The 19,614-nt window shown below is 39.6% G+C and overlaps 2 protein-coding genes across 2 annotated transcripts; one reads left to right on the forward strand and one right to left on the reverse strand.

The window, feature by feature from the left end:
• The first annotated feature begins 7,331 nt into the window (after nucleotides 1-7,331).
• Nucleotides 7,332-13,632, forward strand: prcc (proline rich mitotic checkpoint control factor). Its single transcript, XM_051663714.1, has 6 exons — nucleotides 7,332-8,023; nucleotides 8,108-8,155; nucleotides 10,498-11,001; nucleotides 11,105-11,197; nucleotides 12,081-12,227; nucleotides 12,344-13,632. Exons 1-6 carry the CDS (start codon nucleotides 7,775-7,777, stop codon nucleotides 12,494-12,496), a joined length of 1,194 nt encoding a protein of 397 aa, XP_051519674.1. The 5' UTR covers nucleotides 7,332-7,774; the 3' UTR covers nucleotides 12,497-13,632.
• Nucleotides 13,613-17,756, reverse strand: mrpl9 (mitochondrial ribosomal protein L9). Its single transcript, XM_051663724.1, has 7 exons — nucleotides 17,452-17,756; nucleotides 17,175-17,334; nucleotides 16,939-17,063; nucleotides 16,805-16,858; nucleotides 16,546-16,647; nucleotides 14,485-14,568; nucleotides 13,613-14,328 (listed from the first exon to the last, which is right to left on the reverse strand). Exons 1-7 carry the CDS (start codon nucleotides 17,548-17,550, stop codon nucleotides 14,215-14,217), a joined length of 738 nt encoding a protein of 245 aa, XP_051519684.1. The 5' UTR covers nucleotides 17,551-17,756; the 3' UTR covers nucleotides 13,613-14,214.
• Nucleotides 17,757-19,614: the final 1,858 nt, after the last annotated feature.

The following is a 19,614-nucleotide window of genomic DNA, read 5'->3' on the forward strand; positions in this document are numbered from 1 at the left end:
ATTTATTTATCTCAAAGAGTCACTTACGTGTTCGCGTGTTTTTAAAGATGTCGTTCTGTAAGTGTTCCTTGTGCGAGAGACACATCCTGCCTAGAGAGGCGTTTATTGTCTGGGCCGTGCCCACGCAGAGACAGCTCTCATGGAGACAGTAATAAATAGATGCTGTTTATCTGTTTAGAGTTGCTGTCTGCTTTAGCAATAATGCTTTCTTCCCCCGACTATTTAAAATGTTACACAGTTGATTCATCAAGCTATTATGGACCAGTTCAAGCTGACAACACTGCGTGGACCACAAGAGACTACAGAAGTCTACATGTGTAGATACATTATACCTAAAAAGACTTAATATCCAATATTAATACTATTTTTATGTATTTTTATTTCGATATGCTGTTTTTAGTAAACTGTCAGAGACATGATGTGGGTGACTTGACTTAATGAAGTTCTTGATTTTAAGTTTTTAACCATGATGAAACCGCAATGCGAGCACCGTCTTGGCTGCACAAACCTCAGTAGTTGATGTAATACAATAGTCTCTGTAGTAAAATTCAAGCGTATTGGTTGACTGATGAGTGTGCCTGTGCATGTGCGTACGTGTATGTGCGTGTGTTTGCTTAAACACAGTGAAACAACTCTGGCTACGTCTATGACTTCAGGGACTTATTTTTTTCATTGCATCACAAATGTCATGGACTTGGCTGGACTTGGAGAAAATGAAGAGTCCCAAAGTTTCGAGTCTGAGTCAAGTACTAGTAAAAATGCATCCAAGTCCATTAAAATTGGACTCGTGACTCGGACACGAGTCCGAGTCCAAACTCGAGTTCCCCAACTCTACCTCTCAATGCTTATAACACTGATTTTTCTGGTAAACTGTTGACTCAAGAATTCAACCAAGGGTTAAGAGACAAAAACTGTACTGTGAAATAATTCACAAATCAGGATGGTCTAATTAAGCCTAGTTTGGCCCATCTAGATGGCCATTTTGGAGAATTATAAGAAGTTTATTGGTTTTATGGATTATTTTATTCATATTTCACAATGCCAATATGCATGAAGCCATGACAATGAGTAAAATTAATCCAGTTTTGTGAGAAACTAGTGTTTTTCCTTCATAATTATTATGTGTTTCAAGGATGTGACCTCTCAGTGTTTATAACACTGATTTCTCAGGTAAACTCAAAAAAGGTTTAAATGACAAAAACAATATCTGTGAAAATATTCACAAATCAGGGTGGTATATTGAAGCCTAGTGTGACACGTCTAGGTGCTCAGTTTTTAGAATTATAATTCTCTGATGGCTTTATCCACTGACACAGCCTATATTGTTATTATTACACAAGGCAATGGGGGTAGAGCAGTACGACGCAATCAAATGTGACCAAATGTGATTGTGAAAGGTTCCACAAATCAGGCTCTATCTAATACAAGTGAATTTGTATGAACCCAGGATTGCGTGTTTACTGGAAATAGCCGTTAAAAGTGAAAAGTGCTTATTTTTCACTTTCTGACTCATGGAGTGTTGACAGGGGGCCTGGATAGCTCAGCGAGTATTGACACTGACTACCACCCCTGGAGTCACGAGTTCAAGTTCCAGCCAGGTCTCCTAAGCAACCAAATTGGCCCGGTTGCTAGGGAGGGTAGAGTCACATGGGGTAACTTCCTCGTGGTCACGATTAGTGGTTCTCGCTCTCAATGGGGCGCATGGTAAGTTGTGCGTGGATCGCAGAGAGTAGCATGAGCCTCCACATGCTGTGAGTCTCCGCAGTATCATGCACAATGAGCCACGTGATAAGATGCGTGGATTGACGTCTCAGAAGCAGAGGCAACTGAGACTTGTCTTCCGCTACCCGGATTGAGGTGACTAACCACGCCACCACGAGGACCTACTAAGTAGTGGGAATTGGACATTCCAAATTGGGAGAAAAGGGGATAAAAAAATGTAAAAAAAGAGTTGACGGGAAAACAAACTCTTGTGAAAAATTCACAAATCAGACTGGTCAAGATGAGAGTGGTTTCAGTCTTCTAGGTGTTCAACTTCTGAAGCTATTTGGATTAGAAAATGAAGAGTCATACAATTTAAATGACCGAGGATGATGTCATCCGAATTCACAAATCATCAAGAATGTTATGATCAGAAACCACTTGCAAAGCACAGCGCTCCTGTCCTAGATGCTGCTTCTTCCATCGGCTGCCTACAGAAGGATTGACTTAGGAACATCTGTTTGAAAAAGCTTTGGAGTAATTTTTTGTGTGCTCTTTGCACTTTATTGGCAAGAAGTCAACAGCGGGGATTACTTATATTATCCACCGTTAAGGTCCAGCTACAATAGAAACGGAGCGCAATGAATTACATATAAACAATAGCATTATTGTGCTAACATGTGTGTACGTGTGCAGAAAGTTCATCAGAAATTTTGAGAGTTTGTTCATTTCTATTCAGCATTGGCCTTTGTGAATGCTTCATGTGTTTTGAAATGGCATTATTACTGAGTATAAAAAGGAACTGTGTTTTTCCTGAACTGTCTGTGAGTAGTAATGATGTTTTTAACTGTTTTCATGCTGTGATGCTAAATGGATAAATTCTACAGTGGAAGACCATAATTATTAGATGAGACATGTACAGTAGTGAGATGTTTTATCACGTTTGAATTTAATTGTATTATGATGATTTTGGACAGTAATGTCCACACCATATGGAAAACAGTGTAGACATTAAGTGTTTGTGGTGCAGCACAACAAAAGTCGATGCAGCAACTGTGGTGGTGAGCACGCAACTGAGCGCAACTAACTCGTGCAGCAAATGGAATCACTTTGCAAAGTGCTGTAGATCCAAGCCTCAAAACACAGGTGGGTGGATGCATAGAATAAATGAGGTGGTCAGTGAGGAGCACAAAGATTTTTTCCATTGTGAAAGTGTAGACCTAATTGCAAATAAAGGAGAAATATTCACCACCCTTGCAACAACCTGTAACAAGCAGGTTAAACTGAAAATAGACACTGGTGCTAAATGCAATGTCATGTCCTCATTCACATTGCAGTGCATTGACCCCAGTGCCCAAATCAATCAGTCAAATAAAGTAAACCTGATAGCTTATGGTGGTCAAACAATTCAGACACTGGGTACAGCTACCCAGGCTCTCTCAGGGGGCAAGTTGTTATTCCATATAGTGGATAGAAATGTTAAAAGTCTGTTAGGCTTATCAGACAGCATCAGGTTAAATCTCATACAACTCAGCCCAGAGGTACATGCTGTACAATAACAGGCTGCTGAGATGACTGATTATGAGGACCCAGAAGGATCCCGTTGACTATGAAAGACAAAGTTGCCCAAGAACTAGAAAGAATGACCAGACTGGGCATCATCTTGCCAGTGGAGGAGGCTTCTCCTTGGGTGTCAGCCATGGCAGCTGCAGTCAAGAAGGATGGCACGGTACGCATATGCATTGACCCTGTGCATCTTAATAAGGCTCTCATGAGGCCTTGTCACCCATTAAAGACTGTAGAGAAAGTGATCGCTGATATGCCACGGGCAAAGGTCTTCAGCATTTTAGATGCAACGTGTGGATTCTGGCAAATCCCTCTGGATGAGGAATCATCAAAACTCACAACATTTATGATCCCGTTCGGAAGGTACAAATTTTTACGGATGCCATATGGGATTTCAACTGGAAGTGAAGTATTTCAAAGATGCATGGAACAGCTCTTTGCTGGACAGCCATGTGAAATAGTCGTGGATGATATCTTGATCTGGAATTCGTCTGTTGAGGAACACGACAAACGACTTGGATGCGTACTAGACTGTGTCAGAGCCATCAACCTGCAGCTCAACCCGACAAAATGTTGATTCAGGGTCTCTGAGGTGCAGTATGTGGGCCACCTTCTCACAGATAAGGGTGTCAAGCCAGACCCAGAGAAAACTAAGGCCATCCGCCAAATGCCTACCCCAGAAGACAAACATGGATTGCAAAGATTTCTTGGCATGACCAATTACCTCTCAAAGTTCACACATCACTACGTCTCCCCTCCGTCAGCTCCTGCGCCAAGATGCTGAATGGTGTTGGACTGAACAACATGCTGTTGCCATGGACACACTCAAAGCACATCTGACAAACCCACCAGTCCTACAGTATTTTGATGTGCACAAACCGGTGATATTGTCTGCTGATGCTTCGCAGCACGGTCTTGGTGCAGTATGTCTTCAAGATGGCAGGCCTGTGGCATTCGCATCAAGAGCCCTCACTGAGACTGAAGCACGCTATGCACAAACTGAGAAAGAGCTCCTGGGGCTAGTCTTTGCTTGTGCAAAATTCCACAATTATATTTATGGATGCCCAGTGACAGTGGAAACGGATCATCAGCCACTCATAACCACACTAAGAAAGCCTCTGCACACAGCGTCGGTGTGCATCCAGCGAATGATTCTCAAGCTTCAGCGCTACCACCTGAATGTGATCTATAAACGAGGCCGTGAACTGTATGTTGCGGATGCTCTTTCACGTGCACACCTCCCCACCACAGACAATCCTGGAGCTATTGAGGACTATGACATCTTAGCTCTGGAAGGGGTGTTGTCGTCCAGAAGGATTGAGGAACTTTAGCAAAGCACACAGACAGATGCCATCTGCAAGCGCCTCGCGGACACCATTCTCAATGGATGGCCTGATTCATCTAAGGAAATCCCACATGACATCCGACCATTTTACGCTATGAGGGATGAATTTACAGTGGATGATAGATTAATTCTGCGTGGTCAGAGGTATGTAATCCCACACTCTCTCCAGAAATACTACCTGACACTGCTCCATCAAGGTCACCCTGGTATTCAGTCCACTAAGCGAAGGGCACGTGAAACCATGTTCTGGCCTTCTATGTACAGTGACATTGAAAGAGAAGTTTCCAGATGTGCCGCGTGCAATGCTCTAAGACAGCACCAGATGAGAGAACTCACCAGATACTTGACAAACCATGGTCCATCACAGCAGCTGACATATTTGAGTGGGCAAGCAAGAATTACCTGGTCTTGGTGGACTCATACTCTGGCTGGTGGGAGATTGATGCTCTCCCAAACCTCTCCAGTAACACTGTGATGTGAAATCTCTGTACATGGGATTCCCCACCAACTGATGACTGACAATGCAACATCATTTTCAAGTAGAGAATTTAAGAACTTTGCTCACCAGTGGGATTTACAGCATGTAACAAGCAGTCCCAATTACCCTAGATCCAATGGTCTGGCGGAGCATGGTGTCAGGTCAGCCAAGCATCTCCTAGTGAAATGTGCACGTGATGGTTCTGACATTTATGCGGCTTTGCTCAACCTACGCAACACACCCAGGGATGGAATGCTTTTTCCAGTGCAACGTTTATTGTCACGACAAAAAGGAAAGATAAGCCATGACGAATCTGCCAGACAGCTTTCACCTCTGGAGCCTGGGCAGGCGGTAAGACAACCCGTGGTTGGAGACAACCCGTGGGTTTGACAAACTGGCTACGATTTATAGAAAGGCCCGCCAACCCAACAGCTATGTTGTCCAGTCCGATGGTAAGACCTATGTAAGGAACCGCCGTCACCTCCTTATGGTAGCTGAGTCATACTGTCCTACCATTACCTCATCGGTGCCCATGATCTCATCAGAACCCCAAGCATGGCCAGGGACTGTGGTGCCAAATGACACTTCCGAAAATGGATGTAACACACCACTACCACGGAACACTGACAGTTGCAGGCAAGAGGTTTCAGACTCACAAGCCCCACTAGTTGTTACTCGATCTGGGAGAGTGTGCAAACCTAATGCAAAGTTCAAAAACTTTATCACAAACTGATATCTTACACATAATCTTGTGTTTACAATAGGAGGGTGCATCATGTTACTTGTTGTTACTGTTCACTGCTATGCTGCATTTCTCTTAATTTCATGCTATGTTGTACATGTTCTCTTTAAAAGGGGAAAGATGTAGAATATGTGTGTGTAGCCATATACATAAATGTGTGAGGCCGGATGTTAGGAAATGGACATGGGGGGTGGAGACAAGAAAGGCGGGGGTTGATAGAAGAAATCAACAAGCGGGCAGTGGTAAAAAGGGGCCCGAGAGACAAGACAATACATCGGTTCATCAAAGTTGATCTGTGACTCCTTAATTACTTGTGCACATCCACACAAGGTCATTTTAATTTAAAGGGATAGTTCACCCAAAATTGAAAACTCTCATTATTTACTCATCCGCATAATATCCCAGATGTGTATGACTTTCTTTCTTCACCAGAACACATCTGAAGAAAAATTTCTTAGCTCAGTAGGTCCTTAAAAAGCAAGTGAATGGCGATTTCTCTCTTAAAGCTCCAAAAATCACAGACAGTCAGCATAAACTTCATCCATACGACACCAACTGTTAAATTAATACCTTCTAAAGGGACACGATCACTTTTGGTGCAAAAAAGATAAACATTTAAGTACTTTTTTTAAACTATAAATCATGCTTCCGGTCGCCAGCGGTACGCGAGTGTGGCGTAATCACATTGGCATTTGAAACACGTGAGAACTGACACACATGCGTCACAGCCGGAAGAGCAGCGCTGTTTACAAGTGAGAAGGAGGAACACTGTACAGTAGTTTGGCTGATTTTGTTTTAGATCTGTTATTATCTGTTTCTTCACTCACAATGGTGTGATTGTGTGCTTATCCTGGATGTCTCAGCCAAGTGGAGAATGTGAGATTACCTCGGTGTCCATGGCAATGCGAATACGTCACACGAGAGACTGCTTGGACTCCACCCTCTCCTGAAGCGTTGAATTATACTTAAAAATTACTTAAATATTGATATTTTCACACCAAAACCGATCGTATCACTTTAGAATACATTAATTTAATAGCTGGAGTCGTATGGATGAAGTTTTTGCTGACTGTATGTGATTTTTGGAGCTTTAAAAGAGAAATCGCCATTCACTTGCATTTTAAGGACCTACTGAGCTAAGAAATTTTTCTATTTTTCTTCAAATGTGTTCTGGTGAAGAAAGAATGTCATACACACCTGGGATATCATGAGGGTGAGTAAATAATGAGAGAATTTTCATTATTATTCATTTTGAACAATCCCTAACCCTAACATATGGAACCACTGTCCATGACTGAATCAAGTTCAGACAAACAGTCTTTTTTTTTTTTCAGTGTATGGGATAGCACCTCATATCCAAAAGAGGATATTTCTAACATGGAACTTATTTAAAGCTGTTATTTATTATTGTATACCTTTTCAATATCTTACTTGAGTCACCTTCATTGATCACATTCCAATCCAGTCCAGTTGGTGTCAGTATTGCCTAATCCAGTACCAAACTGCAACGGAAGTTGAGAAAATCGTTCACGACGAGGGAAGAAAAAAAAAAATTGTTTTGTATCCTAAGGGCTGGAGAGAATCGATAGATCATTGGTAATTGTTATTACTTGATAAGATTGATATATTCATGTTATTTGCTCACGTTTCATGCAGGGAAAGTTATTGATCTAAAAGCTGAGTTTCCATGCAATCACTGATTCTATTGCAAGCCTATAACGTTGGTTTATCTGGAAGAATCTGGCATTGATGTTGTGATCGGACCTTTATCAGACAATTTCGTGCAACTGTAGGAAGATAATTTGTGTGTTCAGACAATTAGTCCATTTAAACCTGAAGCGCCGGGAAGATATGAGACCGATTTGAGCTGCTTAAGTGCAAGTGATTCACTGATTCACTCTTCTATGAACTCGTTTGATCTTATCGGTTCTGATCCGTGGAGATGTCTCTGGTAGCGTACGACAGCAGCGACGACAGCGATCGGGATGACGCGCCGAGTTTACCCACTCGACCCGCGGGGAATATCGGGGGACTCTTCGCGTCTCTGCCTGTGCCGAAAAACTCGGATGCCCGATCAAGCACAGATCCGACAGCAGATTCTCAGCCTAAAAGGATGAATTTGGATCTTCCCAAACCAAAGAAGCGCACTGATCCTGTTAAAATCACCGTACCTGAAATAAAGCCAGCAGATGTGAGTTGCACAGGTTTGCTAATGTCAGCCGGAGGACTTGATAGTTTTATAGAAATGTTACTGATGTTGTTTTTCTGTTTTTAGTCTGATTCTGATGACGACGAGCCCGTGCGAAAGAAATCAGCCCCTCAGGTATGAATAACAATTTGTTTGTTCTACACTTTTATGTTTTATTATACGTTTCTTGATCCTCAAACTCAAATGTTGGGTTTTCCACTCTTTCTCTGACCTTTAGAAATAAACAGTTTATACTACTGTACCTGCAAGACTTCTGTATGTAAATGGGGAGTGAGCTTTAGATTGTGAACATGAGAGTGTATGGACATAGTTAATGAATTATAATGTGATGTTAATTTATTCAGGTCTTTGACAACAGAAATCCATTTCAGAATGAGCCATTTTTGTAGCTTAATTGTGTTTGCTTGACAAAGAATACTGTTATTCTACTCACATGGTTTTGGGTTTTTCCAACATCCCAAAAACCAAGACCAAAATTGTCAATTGTAGCTACTCCTAGGGCTTTCAAGCTGCATCCACCAAATTTGGCATAGACCTTCAGACTGTTCTGACACGGGTTGCCATGACTTTTCAAAAAGATCAGAATTATGTTTTTTGCATAGCAGTAAATCATATCTCTGCAAAATATCATAGTCTTACATTGACAGAATGTTCAAATGGGCCAAGGCTATTCAAATTCAAACTGTCAATTTTATTTTTATGTAAACAGCCTCGCACTTGGCCAGATGAACATCCGTCCGTCCGTCCGTCCATCCATGCAGCCAAACGTCAATACATACATACATACATACATCCAAACACCCGTTCATAAATACATCCATCGATCCATATACCGGTATATGTACCACTGTCCATCCATACATAAGTCTGTCCATACATCTGTCTAGTCATGCACACGTCCATCTGTCCATCCATACACCTGTACACCCATCTTTCCATATATACATCCATCCATACATATGTCCGACCATACATACGTCTGTCCATACATCCGTCTAGTCATACGTGCATCCATCCATCCATACATCTGTACACCCATCTATCCATGCATATGTCCATCCGTCCATCCATAAATCTGTACACCCGTCTATTCATACATAAGTCCATCCATACATCCAGACATCAGTCCATTCATACATCCATGCATACCTACATACGTCCATCCATACATCCATCTATCCATACATCCGTCCATCCATACACCTGTACACCCATCTATCCATGCATACATACATACATATATCCATCCATACATACGTCCGACCATACATCCGTCTAGTCATACGTGCATCTGTCCATCCATACATCTGTACACCCATCTATCCATGCATATGTCCATCCATAAATCTGTACACCCGTCTATTCATACATAAGTCCATCCATACATCCAGACATCAGTCCATTCATACATCATGCATAGCTACATACGTCCATCCATACATCCATCTATCCATACATCCGTCCATCCATACACCTGTACACCCATCTATCCATGCATACATACATACATATATCCATCCATACATACGTCCGACCATACATACGTCTAGTCATACGTGCATCCGTCCATCCATACATCTGTACACCCATCTATCCATGCATATGTCCATCCATCCATCCATAAATCTGTACACCCATCTATTCATACATAAGTCCATCCATTCATACATCCATGCATACCTACATACGTCCATCCATACATCCATCTATCCATACATCCGTCCATCCATACACCTGTACACCCATTTATCCATGCATACATACATACATACATCCATCCATACATACGTCTGACCATACATCCGTCTATCCATACATACGTCCATCCGTACAGCCGTCCATCCATACATCTGTACACCCGTCTATACATGCATACATACATCTGTACATCCATACATCTGTACACCCATCTATCCACACATACGTTCATCCATACATCCGGACATCAGTCCATCCGTACATCCATGTATACCTACATACATCCGTCCAAACATCCGCACATATGGCCGTCCAAACAGCCGCACATATGGCCGTCCAAACAGCCGCACATATGGCCGTCCAAACAGCCGCACATATGGCCGTCCAAACATCCGTACATACGTCTGTCCAAACATCCATCCATCTGTACATCTGTCCATCCGTACATCCATCTATCCATACATCTATCCGTACATCCATCCATCCATCCATAAACCGAAACATAGATAATATCTGTATAACCTTCAAACTTTTAAAACTAATGTTTTTCTTTTTTTTTTTTGGCAAGTTAAGAAGTTTTCATTACTGAAATTTACAGTATGTAATGCCTGTCTTTCACATTTAAGCAGATTTGGGGAAAACCCCATAGAAATGAAGGCACAATAACACTAGGATTCCTTTAGATGGTTAAGTTAAGCTCTAACTATCTTAATAGCCCTCACCATTAGGTCTCGCCATTTTTCCATAATTTCTTCCAGGGCGGTGGTGGTCTTTCTTCTCTACTTCCCCAGCCTAAGAATCTGGTTGTGAAGGAGGCCCAGCGGCCCCTGGTGCCCCACACCCTAACAAAACGCCCTGGATCAGATCCGCCCAAGAGAACTGCATCAAAGTCCCAGGCCCTCTCTGGCACCAGCCCGTCCCCATCAGCCATCAAAGCTGCTGCCAAATCAGCAGCGATGCAGCTAGCCAAACAAATAGCAGCTGACGAAGATGGAAGTGATGATGAACTCACTCCAGAGAACTACTTCTCCCTTCCAGAAAGCTCATCACAGTCTGTGATGTTACAAAACCCTGATCCTCAACAGTATGTTCCCTCTCTACACACTCCGCCCAGTGTGGAGAATGCCCCATTGGACTTTGGTTCTTCTAATAAAGGAAGTTACACTAAGTCAGTTGGAGCCATGCAAGACTATCAGAGTGGAGAATATCAAGATCAGTACCAGGAGTTTCCAGAGAATCCACTGCCAGAGGCCTCTCCACAGGTAATAACAACATGTTACTTGTGAAAATTTTGTGTAACTGCATCATTCACTGATATATTGCTTGTAATTTTAGCAGCTGATGTTTTGTGGATATATTTTACAGGATTACTATGGGGAGGGTTACTACCAAGACCCGAATCCTGCAGATGTTGAGCCAGATGAATCAGGGTCCTCTTCGATGTTCAATGATGAAGCAGTATGTTGTTTTTGTGTTACTATTACCATTGCTCATACTTAGGGGCCATGCGCACGGAATGCGTTTTTGTGTCAGTCTGTGCTGTTTTCCAATCTTCTTTAATATAAACATGCCACAGACTGACATTTTTGACCTTTGCGCTTTCCATTTTTAAAACATGTCTCAAGACTCCTACGTTCTGTTCCTTGCGTCTAGTTTTAGCACAACAGCGTGTTCTGTCTGAACCGCTCACGTAGGGTTCAAAATTTTCAAAACCCTTAATCTTATGTATTAAACTTGTCCCTCACCATTTGTGGTACAGACATAAATGATACTTCAAATCAGCTCTAAAGTATTTCATTGGCCAGAAATGAGTGAGCGCAATCTCTGTTAGTGATAATCAGCTGATATTTGTCCATTTTGCGATTACCGGCCGATAACCATGTTTGCTGGGCTGTTTAACAGACGTGTTAGCTTGTGCTAGTTCCAAAATCTACTAATATATTTGTCAATGGATAGTCAACACTTTCTGTTTTCAAGTTTCTTTCAAAATGTAGCAAATTTTAGTAAATATTGCACACAAAAATAAGTGTTTTTTTCACTAAAGATATTTTGTATATCTGATTTACTGTTGTTAAATTGTATTGTTTTTCAGCATTTATATTCACCAATAGCCATCCTGCTCTCTGGGTATCGGTACCGGCATTGGCCATTGAATAACACAATTCAGTCGACCACTAGCCTCTATAAAATGTATTTTTAAAATCCTTATTCAGTAATCACGAATGACTATAAGTCACGGAAATTCATCTGAAACCCTGTTTTAATCCTTATCATTTTGTGCATTCATGTTAATGTTTACATCGTTTTTAGAAACTGAGTGATGGTTGCAATCTGTTTCTAGTTTCGGCGGCTGCAGGGAAAACAGAATCGGGGACGAGAAGAGATCAAGTTCCTGGAGATCAAAGGAGATGATCAGCTGAGTGGCAACAAGCAGTGGATGACCAAAAACATGACAACAGAGCTGGAGCCACGCAAGTCCTTCAGCAAGGTAAACACAGGCAGTGCAGTCATGAATCCTGCAGCACAGACAAAACTCTCCAATTTAGACTGATATCAGGAGATAAATGTAGGAAAGAGTGACTGACTATTTCATCTCATTTCCAGAAAAAAGGAGATCAGCCAACCGGTCAACAGAGACGCAAGCACCAAATCACATACCTGATTCATCAGGCCAAGGAACGAGAGCTGGAACTGAAGAACAACTGGGCAGACAACAAGTTGACTCGGCGACAAACGCAAGCCAAGTACGGATTCTAGTGGACGTCAGGCTGGATGTAAAGATAAATTTGGGCAGATTTTAACAGAGACTGCAGTCGATACAGAAATGTAAAATATCTTGTTGCCAGCTTTTAAGAGGTGTGATACCTGTTTGTATTATTTCAGAATGGAGCTAAGGAATGCAAAGCTGTATTGGCTGCTATTACAGAGGTTAAGATGGCATCCAAATGTCTACTGAATATGAATGTTGTCTTCCCGTTGATATTATATACTCCGTTTGGTTTTAGTTCCGTTATAAATAGTCACAGGTAACATATTTGTAGCCATTTAGATCCAATCACATGATTTTGTTATTATGTTACTGGGATGTTGCATCTTACTGTGATGGAACTTTTCTGGGTGGGCATTGTCTTCTGTGGCGAGTTAAAAAAAAAAGGGTGGGGGGTTAAATCTTAAAAAGTGTTGGAGTGAATCTTCCCATCCTAGACTCAGTCTTTTAAAGGAATAGTTCACCAAAAAATTATTTACTTACACTTATGCTGTCTCAGACTCATATGGCATACTTTCTTCTGAACACAGAGGATATTTTGATGGAGATATGTCTGTTTGTACATACAATGAACACTTTCAAGTATAAAGGTAATCCATACTACTCAAGTGGTTCTCTAACCCAAACCGATCGTATAGCTTCAGAAGACAAGGATGAAACCAATCAAGTTGTATGGTTGATCTTTATGCTGCCTTTATGTCCTTTTTGGAGCTTAGAAACGTTAGACACCATTGACTTGCATTGTATGGACAAAAACGGATCATATCTCCAAAATAACTTCGTCTGTGTTCCACAGAAGAAAGTAAGTCATACAAGTTTGAGAGTGAGTAAATGATGATAGAATTTGCATTTTTAGTTGAACTGTTTCTTTAACGGCTTGTTTTTATTTGAACGGCTTCTTAGTCGGAACCCTAATGTTGAATCTTGAATAAAGAATGAGTTTCATTGCATCTTAAGAAAATGTACAAAAAAATAATAATCTTTTGTGTGTGAAAAAGTTCTTACATCACTGCCAGAAATTAAAATGCATCTGGGCAACAACAACAAAAAAACTATAAAATGTCTAAAAAAAAAATGTGTTCAGGAAACAAAGGAAAACCTAAAAATAAAGTTAATAACATTTTAATTTAATGTTATTTCTGTTCCAGTGTGAATAGAAAATGGCTTGAATGCTGACATTCATTACCTCAATTTGAATATAGGGATGCTTGATATGCTTGTATTTCCCAGCCAAAGTTGTTCAAGTTAAATTAATCTGTCATTTAAGACCTATTGCAGGGATAATAATGTTTCACAAAGAGCAAACAAAATGTTTATTGGGAATCCATAAGAGAGGATGACTTTAGTCATCAAGGAGTGACTAAATTTGTTTTAAGTTGTACCATACTCATTAAACCGACAAAGTTGATCTGAATTGCATACATTTTGCAATGAGATGCAAAGATGGAAAATAGTATGCTATTAATTTTCAAATTTGACTAACACATTAGTGCCCTGCTCAAAGTGTGCATATGCATAGCTTTATGAAGATCCATTTATTCAAACAAGTTTTGAATTTTTAAAAGTCAAGCACAATAAGCCAAAAGAACTAAAAGCAGATACAGGTATCATAGGAGGAAATTACAGAAAAAAACTTTTATTTATACAAATTCCTTGGGAGTTTTCACTAAGTTGTTTCCTTCAACACAACTTCTTTAGTAAGGAAACCCTATTCTGAATCTGATTGCTGTTCGTTTTCCTGTTTCTTCATAAGCCTCCGTTGGCTAGGCTCCACAAACGGCACCACAGACATGGGAACTCTGACTGTGTCCACTCCATTCACCTGAGAGAGGAAATACTCTTCAGCCAGCAAGTTCAAACTAAGAGCAAACCAATGTTGGTCACCTAACTTCATACTCTGTTGCTTATACTGTACACTTCTAACTGTATAGAATACAGTAAGTATATCAATGCTTGCCTGTAAAATCAACTAACTTACTGTAACATCACACCAGTACTCTCCTGGTCCTGTGATTGGTTCTTCTGGAAGAGTTAAAGCATATGTAGGCACAACCACACCAAGCTGTAGGCAGACAGACAGCAGATAGCAAAACTAACTTTGACGTTGGATAACGAGAGCCTTGTCTGAAAGTTTAAACTAGTTTTAAAAGTTTGAAGTTTCATGGTTATTCAGACATAAAGACAAACTGCCAGTTAGCTAGATAGTCAGACAGACTCTCACATGAATCAGTCAAACAATCAGATAAATAGGGAGACACTTAAAGCAGATCAAAGTCCTTCTGTTGGTTTGTTTACATTAGAATTTTTGCAGTTGGAGTTTGAATAACGAGCATTCCGTTTGAACATTCCGTCAATGTAACTATGAGATTTTCCCCATTTTTGATCGTCTATAGTGTGAATACAGTTAGATAAGACATAGGACACTATTCCAGAACAGTCTGAAGGTCTGTACCAAGTTTGCTGGATGTAACTTGAAAGCTCTAAGAGGGGTTAAGGCGCGGTCACACATACCTTCGCACGCCGAAAATTCTGTGGGCAAAATACAGTCGTCTCAATGGGAATCCGCGTGATTGTTTATAGCACGTGATGGATTTACGTTGGCGAAAACATTTTTTTTTTTAATAGGCGAATTCATTGCGTTGACCAATAGGAAGTTGCTTGGAGGGTGCTTTGTACACAGCTACACTGAATATTCACAATGGACATGGATATCATTTTAGCGATGACTTCCTTTTTAACATTTTGCTTGGCAATTATTATTTTTTTGCTTATTTTGCAAGTGCTTAACATCTGCCCAAGGCTTCTTCACCTTCGGAATTTCACCTTGCAAAGGTATGTGTGAACGCGCCTTTAGTGTTAGAAATTTTGGTCTTGGTTTAGTGATTCTAAAAACCCCTAAACCATTTTTGTAGGTTTACAGTATGTTTGCTTGACAAAGCGAAAAACCACAGAACTGAATTCTGTTAGGGAAATGTTCAAGTGTTAAGGCCCCGGCACACTAAGGGCTAAGAGCTTTTTCGTTCGTCAGCTGACCAACGACATACTGTTTGCAAACATTCAGACAGCCGCCACACCGCTGGGGGAGGCATTTAGAGGTACATTTAAATATGAGGACGCTCATATTTCCTCACTACATGTAAAACCTTAGCTATTGTGATATTAAAACGTTTTATCAGTGACTTCATGCCTCATTCTATGTGTAGAATTCACACAAAATCAGTCAAATTAGCTGTTTTAACCACTTGATGAGTAATGTTTATTCAATATATAATGAATAATTTGTAACGTTTACCCTTTCCATTCACGGTGCTAATGCGCTAACGTGCTAAAACAAGGCCATAATATGTGCCGGTTGGACTGTTATTATAATTTATGACACTGATACTACTGCAAAGCTGTGTGTATAAAAGAGTGTTAATGGGTAGAATACAGACAAAAGAATGATGATAGGCATATCTTACTTTGAGCAGATGTGTGAATGGCTTTTGGCTGCAGAAGGCACATGAGTGAAGCAGCATATCATATGGGCACTTAAGAGTTTTTGATTAGATTTGATTCCTTTTGTAGGCTATTTAAAGAAAAAAAAAACATGACATGTTCTTGAAAAATGTCTCTATGCAACTTATCCTACAGATGTACGTAAAATTGCAACAGCTTGCTAATAACTCTGCAGGTGTGTTCATGTTGACTGATCTTAACTGACTCAACAGTGTAACTGTAATTAGCTGTTGGCCTTAAAGTAGGTGGAGCTCCGGGTCACACCCACCGATAACATGGACCAATGGCTGTATGAAGGCGTTTAGCAGCCAGTACGAAGTTTTCCTGAAAGTTCACCCTGGCGAGCTGTTGCGAACCAACTGAAACGAACTCAAAAACACATTCGTTTTTGGCCAGATTTTGTACTAAATGACATCACTCCCGTTCGTTCTTACATTTCTTATGAATTGTGGAGCGGCCTTTACATTCTGCGGAGACACAACTTTTGTGTACGTGTTCACTGATAGAAATCACATTGTGCCTTTTTTCTCCAGTGTCATACCCGTCTAAGAAACTGTCTGCAAACAATCTCTTTTGAGAGTGAGTACTGAATGGAAGTGTGCATGGCAACTTCAAGCTGTGTCTTCTTCAGGAATTCAACAGTCTACAAATAGAAAACAGAAATAAAATAAAGACTAACAGTGTTGCCACCAATATCACTCATACATAACGTGTAGCCAGCAATTTTGCACTTGAACTCATGATTGGACTGAATAAATGTTTCAAAGTTTGCACAACTTAAAACTTATAAGAAAACTTACCAGCTGTCCTGTGCGTGTCTGCACTCTATCCTCCGGTCTTCCTTCACGCAGTAGCTGCAGGAAAAACAAAGTTACAGTTTTATACTGTAATGTGGCATTCTAAATACAAAGATATGCATGTAGATATAACTAACCCTTATTTCCTCTGCAAACATATCTTTGTTTTCTTGCGAAGGGTATACAGCTAGGCCTTGGGGAAGTAAAGTGTTGCGGCCTAATGATTTCTTCACAAAAACTGTGTCTCCTCGTCCACCAAGCTCTACAAAACAAAATCAGCTTCAAGCAACCAAGTTTCAGAACTTTAGAACCAAAGATTTACAACACAAACTAAGTTTACCATGGTAACTGTTTGTAAAGCAAGACTACTCACTGGGCACTGTCTGAGTGAGGATGAGCTCCATTTTTTCTTGGGTTTTGTGTTTTGTATCTTCAACCAAGCGGTAGACTCTGTGTCGCCGTGGATGGAGTCTGGGTGGCTTTCCCTCCTTTGACAAAGGAACCTTCCACCAGCGCTCCACAATAACTGTATTCTGAGATATAAAGACAAAATCCGAAGTAACATTTGTAATTGTCCATACAATAAGTGAATATACGCATTGGAGCATCCTTTATCATTTCATCATTTTCAAAGATAACCAGCTGTTTACCTTGCATGCTGTTTGTGACAGATTCTGTATTCGAGTCAAAGACGATTGTAGATTCCAGCAGCTTTGAAGGACAAACCTCGATGAAGCAGCGGCCAACATGGTTAATACAGGAGCTTAAGACTGAATGTCAACGGATTTATTTATTGGAAATAGCTACAACCTTAGGAAATAGCTAAGACCATAGCTACAACCCGTAGCATAACATAAATACTCATCAATAATTCATAAATACTCTCCCATAAACTGTCATTGCATTCTGAAACACATGAACTGCGCCGTGATGATAAAGGACCACAGGAAGCCCTACTTAGGACGTCATGTATTTTGCCTGAAGAAGAAAAAATAGCATCGCTGAGTTCTGACTGGCATATTACCCATACCACTAATGCTGTTGCTGTTTCTGCAATATTTATGTATCGCAGAAATTGTAAGACTAGTATGGTATGGTAGTATGCCTCATACAAAGAAATTTATTTATTTATTTATTGAGTGAAGCCAGGCTGTAGCTTACATTGATATGTACTCTCAAAATGTGTGTGCTTCATAACGTTTTTATTTCAAAGATATATGTACTTTGTATTTTGTCTTTTGTATTATTAACAGTGTTGGGTGTAATGCATTACTAAGTAATTAATTACTGTAATGAAATTACTTTTTCATTTTAAAAAAGTAAAGTAAGGGATTACTCTTAATTTTTCCGTAATTTAATTACAGTTACTTCTGATGTAGTTGTGTTAAATACTGTATAGACTATAGAACAATTCTATATAAAACAATAGTGAATGTTAAATCGAAATTTAATGTCTAATGTTAAAATGTATGTTTTCTAATTTAACACTGTAGTTCATGAATAAATTATTTGATTTTATATGATCTGGTCGAGGTTGATAAGGGTTTTAGAAAGTAATTAGTAATTAGTAATTAGTAATTAGTAATGCAATAATGTGTTAGACAGAGTAATTAGTGCAGTAATCTAATTACACTGTAGAAGATGTAATTAATAATTAATTACTTTTGTAGAGTAACTTACCCAACACTGATAATTAATGTCCCCTGGCTTTTTCCATTTTTATAAAAAGTAGTTTCTACATACTTTTTTTAAATTTTTTTAATTTCAAATTATATAAACTGTAAAATGTTGATGTTAATAGAATAAAAAGGCTAATTTATTTAACAAGCCACGTTAATATCACACGTACTGTATTTGGGTTAAAAATGAACAATACTATTCTTGAAGTCATTTAGCCAATATGCGTAAGTAAGAACAGCAGCCTAGTTTGTTAGCAAGGTTGTTTATACAAATTAGATAAACATTTGTTTCCCTTAAGTGGTATATAGTATTTTAGGACAATACAGTTATTTTAGTGGTATGACCAAAATATGACTATTTGGCCCAAGACAGACCAATTGTATTAAAATGAATGGGAGAAATTGGAGTGCCCAATATGGTGGATGTAGAAAAGGAAGTCCCAATTTACAGGTAAAATAATATTTTTGAATATTCCATAAACACGAAAAATTTATATATTTGTCATCCTTATCTGTTGTCCTCTTATTTTCTAGCCTCCACAGACCACCAGTTATTTCATCAATAATGTTTTCCACACCTGAGCCTCAGGTAACTTTACGAATGCCCCCACAATAAGTCTCCATTTAAGATGAAATGAAAAATGTGCACTACAAAAGGTGTATGAAAAGGGTTTTTATTGACTTGTAAAGAATATCAATCAACAAAAAATTACATTGGTTATGCTTCAAAATCTTATAAAACATGTAAAATGGCAGTTAAACTATTCATACAAAACAAATAGAGAATGTATAAAATGTTTCACATGCATTGATTCGGTTTCACTACCTTAAGCGTTAATTGAAAAATAATTTTGGTAAACAAGAGCAGGGGGAAAGGCCCAACAAATTGTATAAAACTGTACAATCTGCACAACATGTTTTATGCATTTATGCAATTTATTATGTAATGTATAGGTAATTTAGATTACGTCAATACACTTATGGGAATATGATGGAATATTCAAATATTTAAAGTATCAAGTTACCAAATGGTCCCAAATGAATAAAAAATTTGCAGTGATCCAATACAACCCCCTACTTATACTGCGGAATCTTTATGAAGGAGTAAAGAGGTGAGGTAAATATTTCATATGC

The sequence above is a fragment of the Myxocyprinus asiaticus genome, chromosome 30 (genome assembly GCF_019703515.2).
Source record: "Myxocyprinus asiaticus isolate MX2 ecotype Aquarium Trade chromosome 30, UBuf_Myxa_2, whole genome shotgun sequence".
Lineage (NCBI taxonomy): Eukaryota > Metazoa > Chordata > Actinopteri > Cypriniformes > Catostomidae > Myxocyprinus > Myxocyprinus asiaticus.

What these genes read in the sequence shown, in the direction of transcription:
- prcc (XM_051663714.1), top strand. Translation starts at nt 7,775, where the DNA reads ATGTCTCTGGTAGCGTACGACAGCAGCGACGACAGCGATCGGGATGAC. An exon ending in CTGAAATAAAGCCAGCAGAT is followed by an intron (nt 8,024 to 8,107) that starts GTGAGTTGCACA and finishes TTCTGTTTTTAG; the next exon opens with TCTGATTCTGATGACGACGA. An exon ending in CACGCAAGTCCTTCAGCAAG is followed by an intron (nt 12,228 to 12,343) that starts GTAAACACAGGC and finishes TCTCATTTCCAG; the next exon opens with AAAAAAGGAGATCAGCCAAC.
- mrpl9 (XM_051663724.1), bottom strand. Translation starts at nt 17,550, where the DNA reads ATGTTGGCCGCTGCTTCATCGAGGTTTGTCCTTCAAAGCTGCTGGAAT. An exon ending in CCTCACTCAGACAGTGCCCA is followed by an intron (nt 17,064 to 17,174) that starts GTGAGTAGTCTT and finishes TTTGTTTTGTAG; the next exon opens with AGCTTGGTGGACGAGGAGAC. An exon ending in GCAGACAGTTTCTTAGACGG is followed by an intron (nt 14,569 to 16,545) that starts GTATGACACTGG and finishes GTCTGCCTACAG; the next exon opens with CTTGGTGTGGTTGTGCCTAC.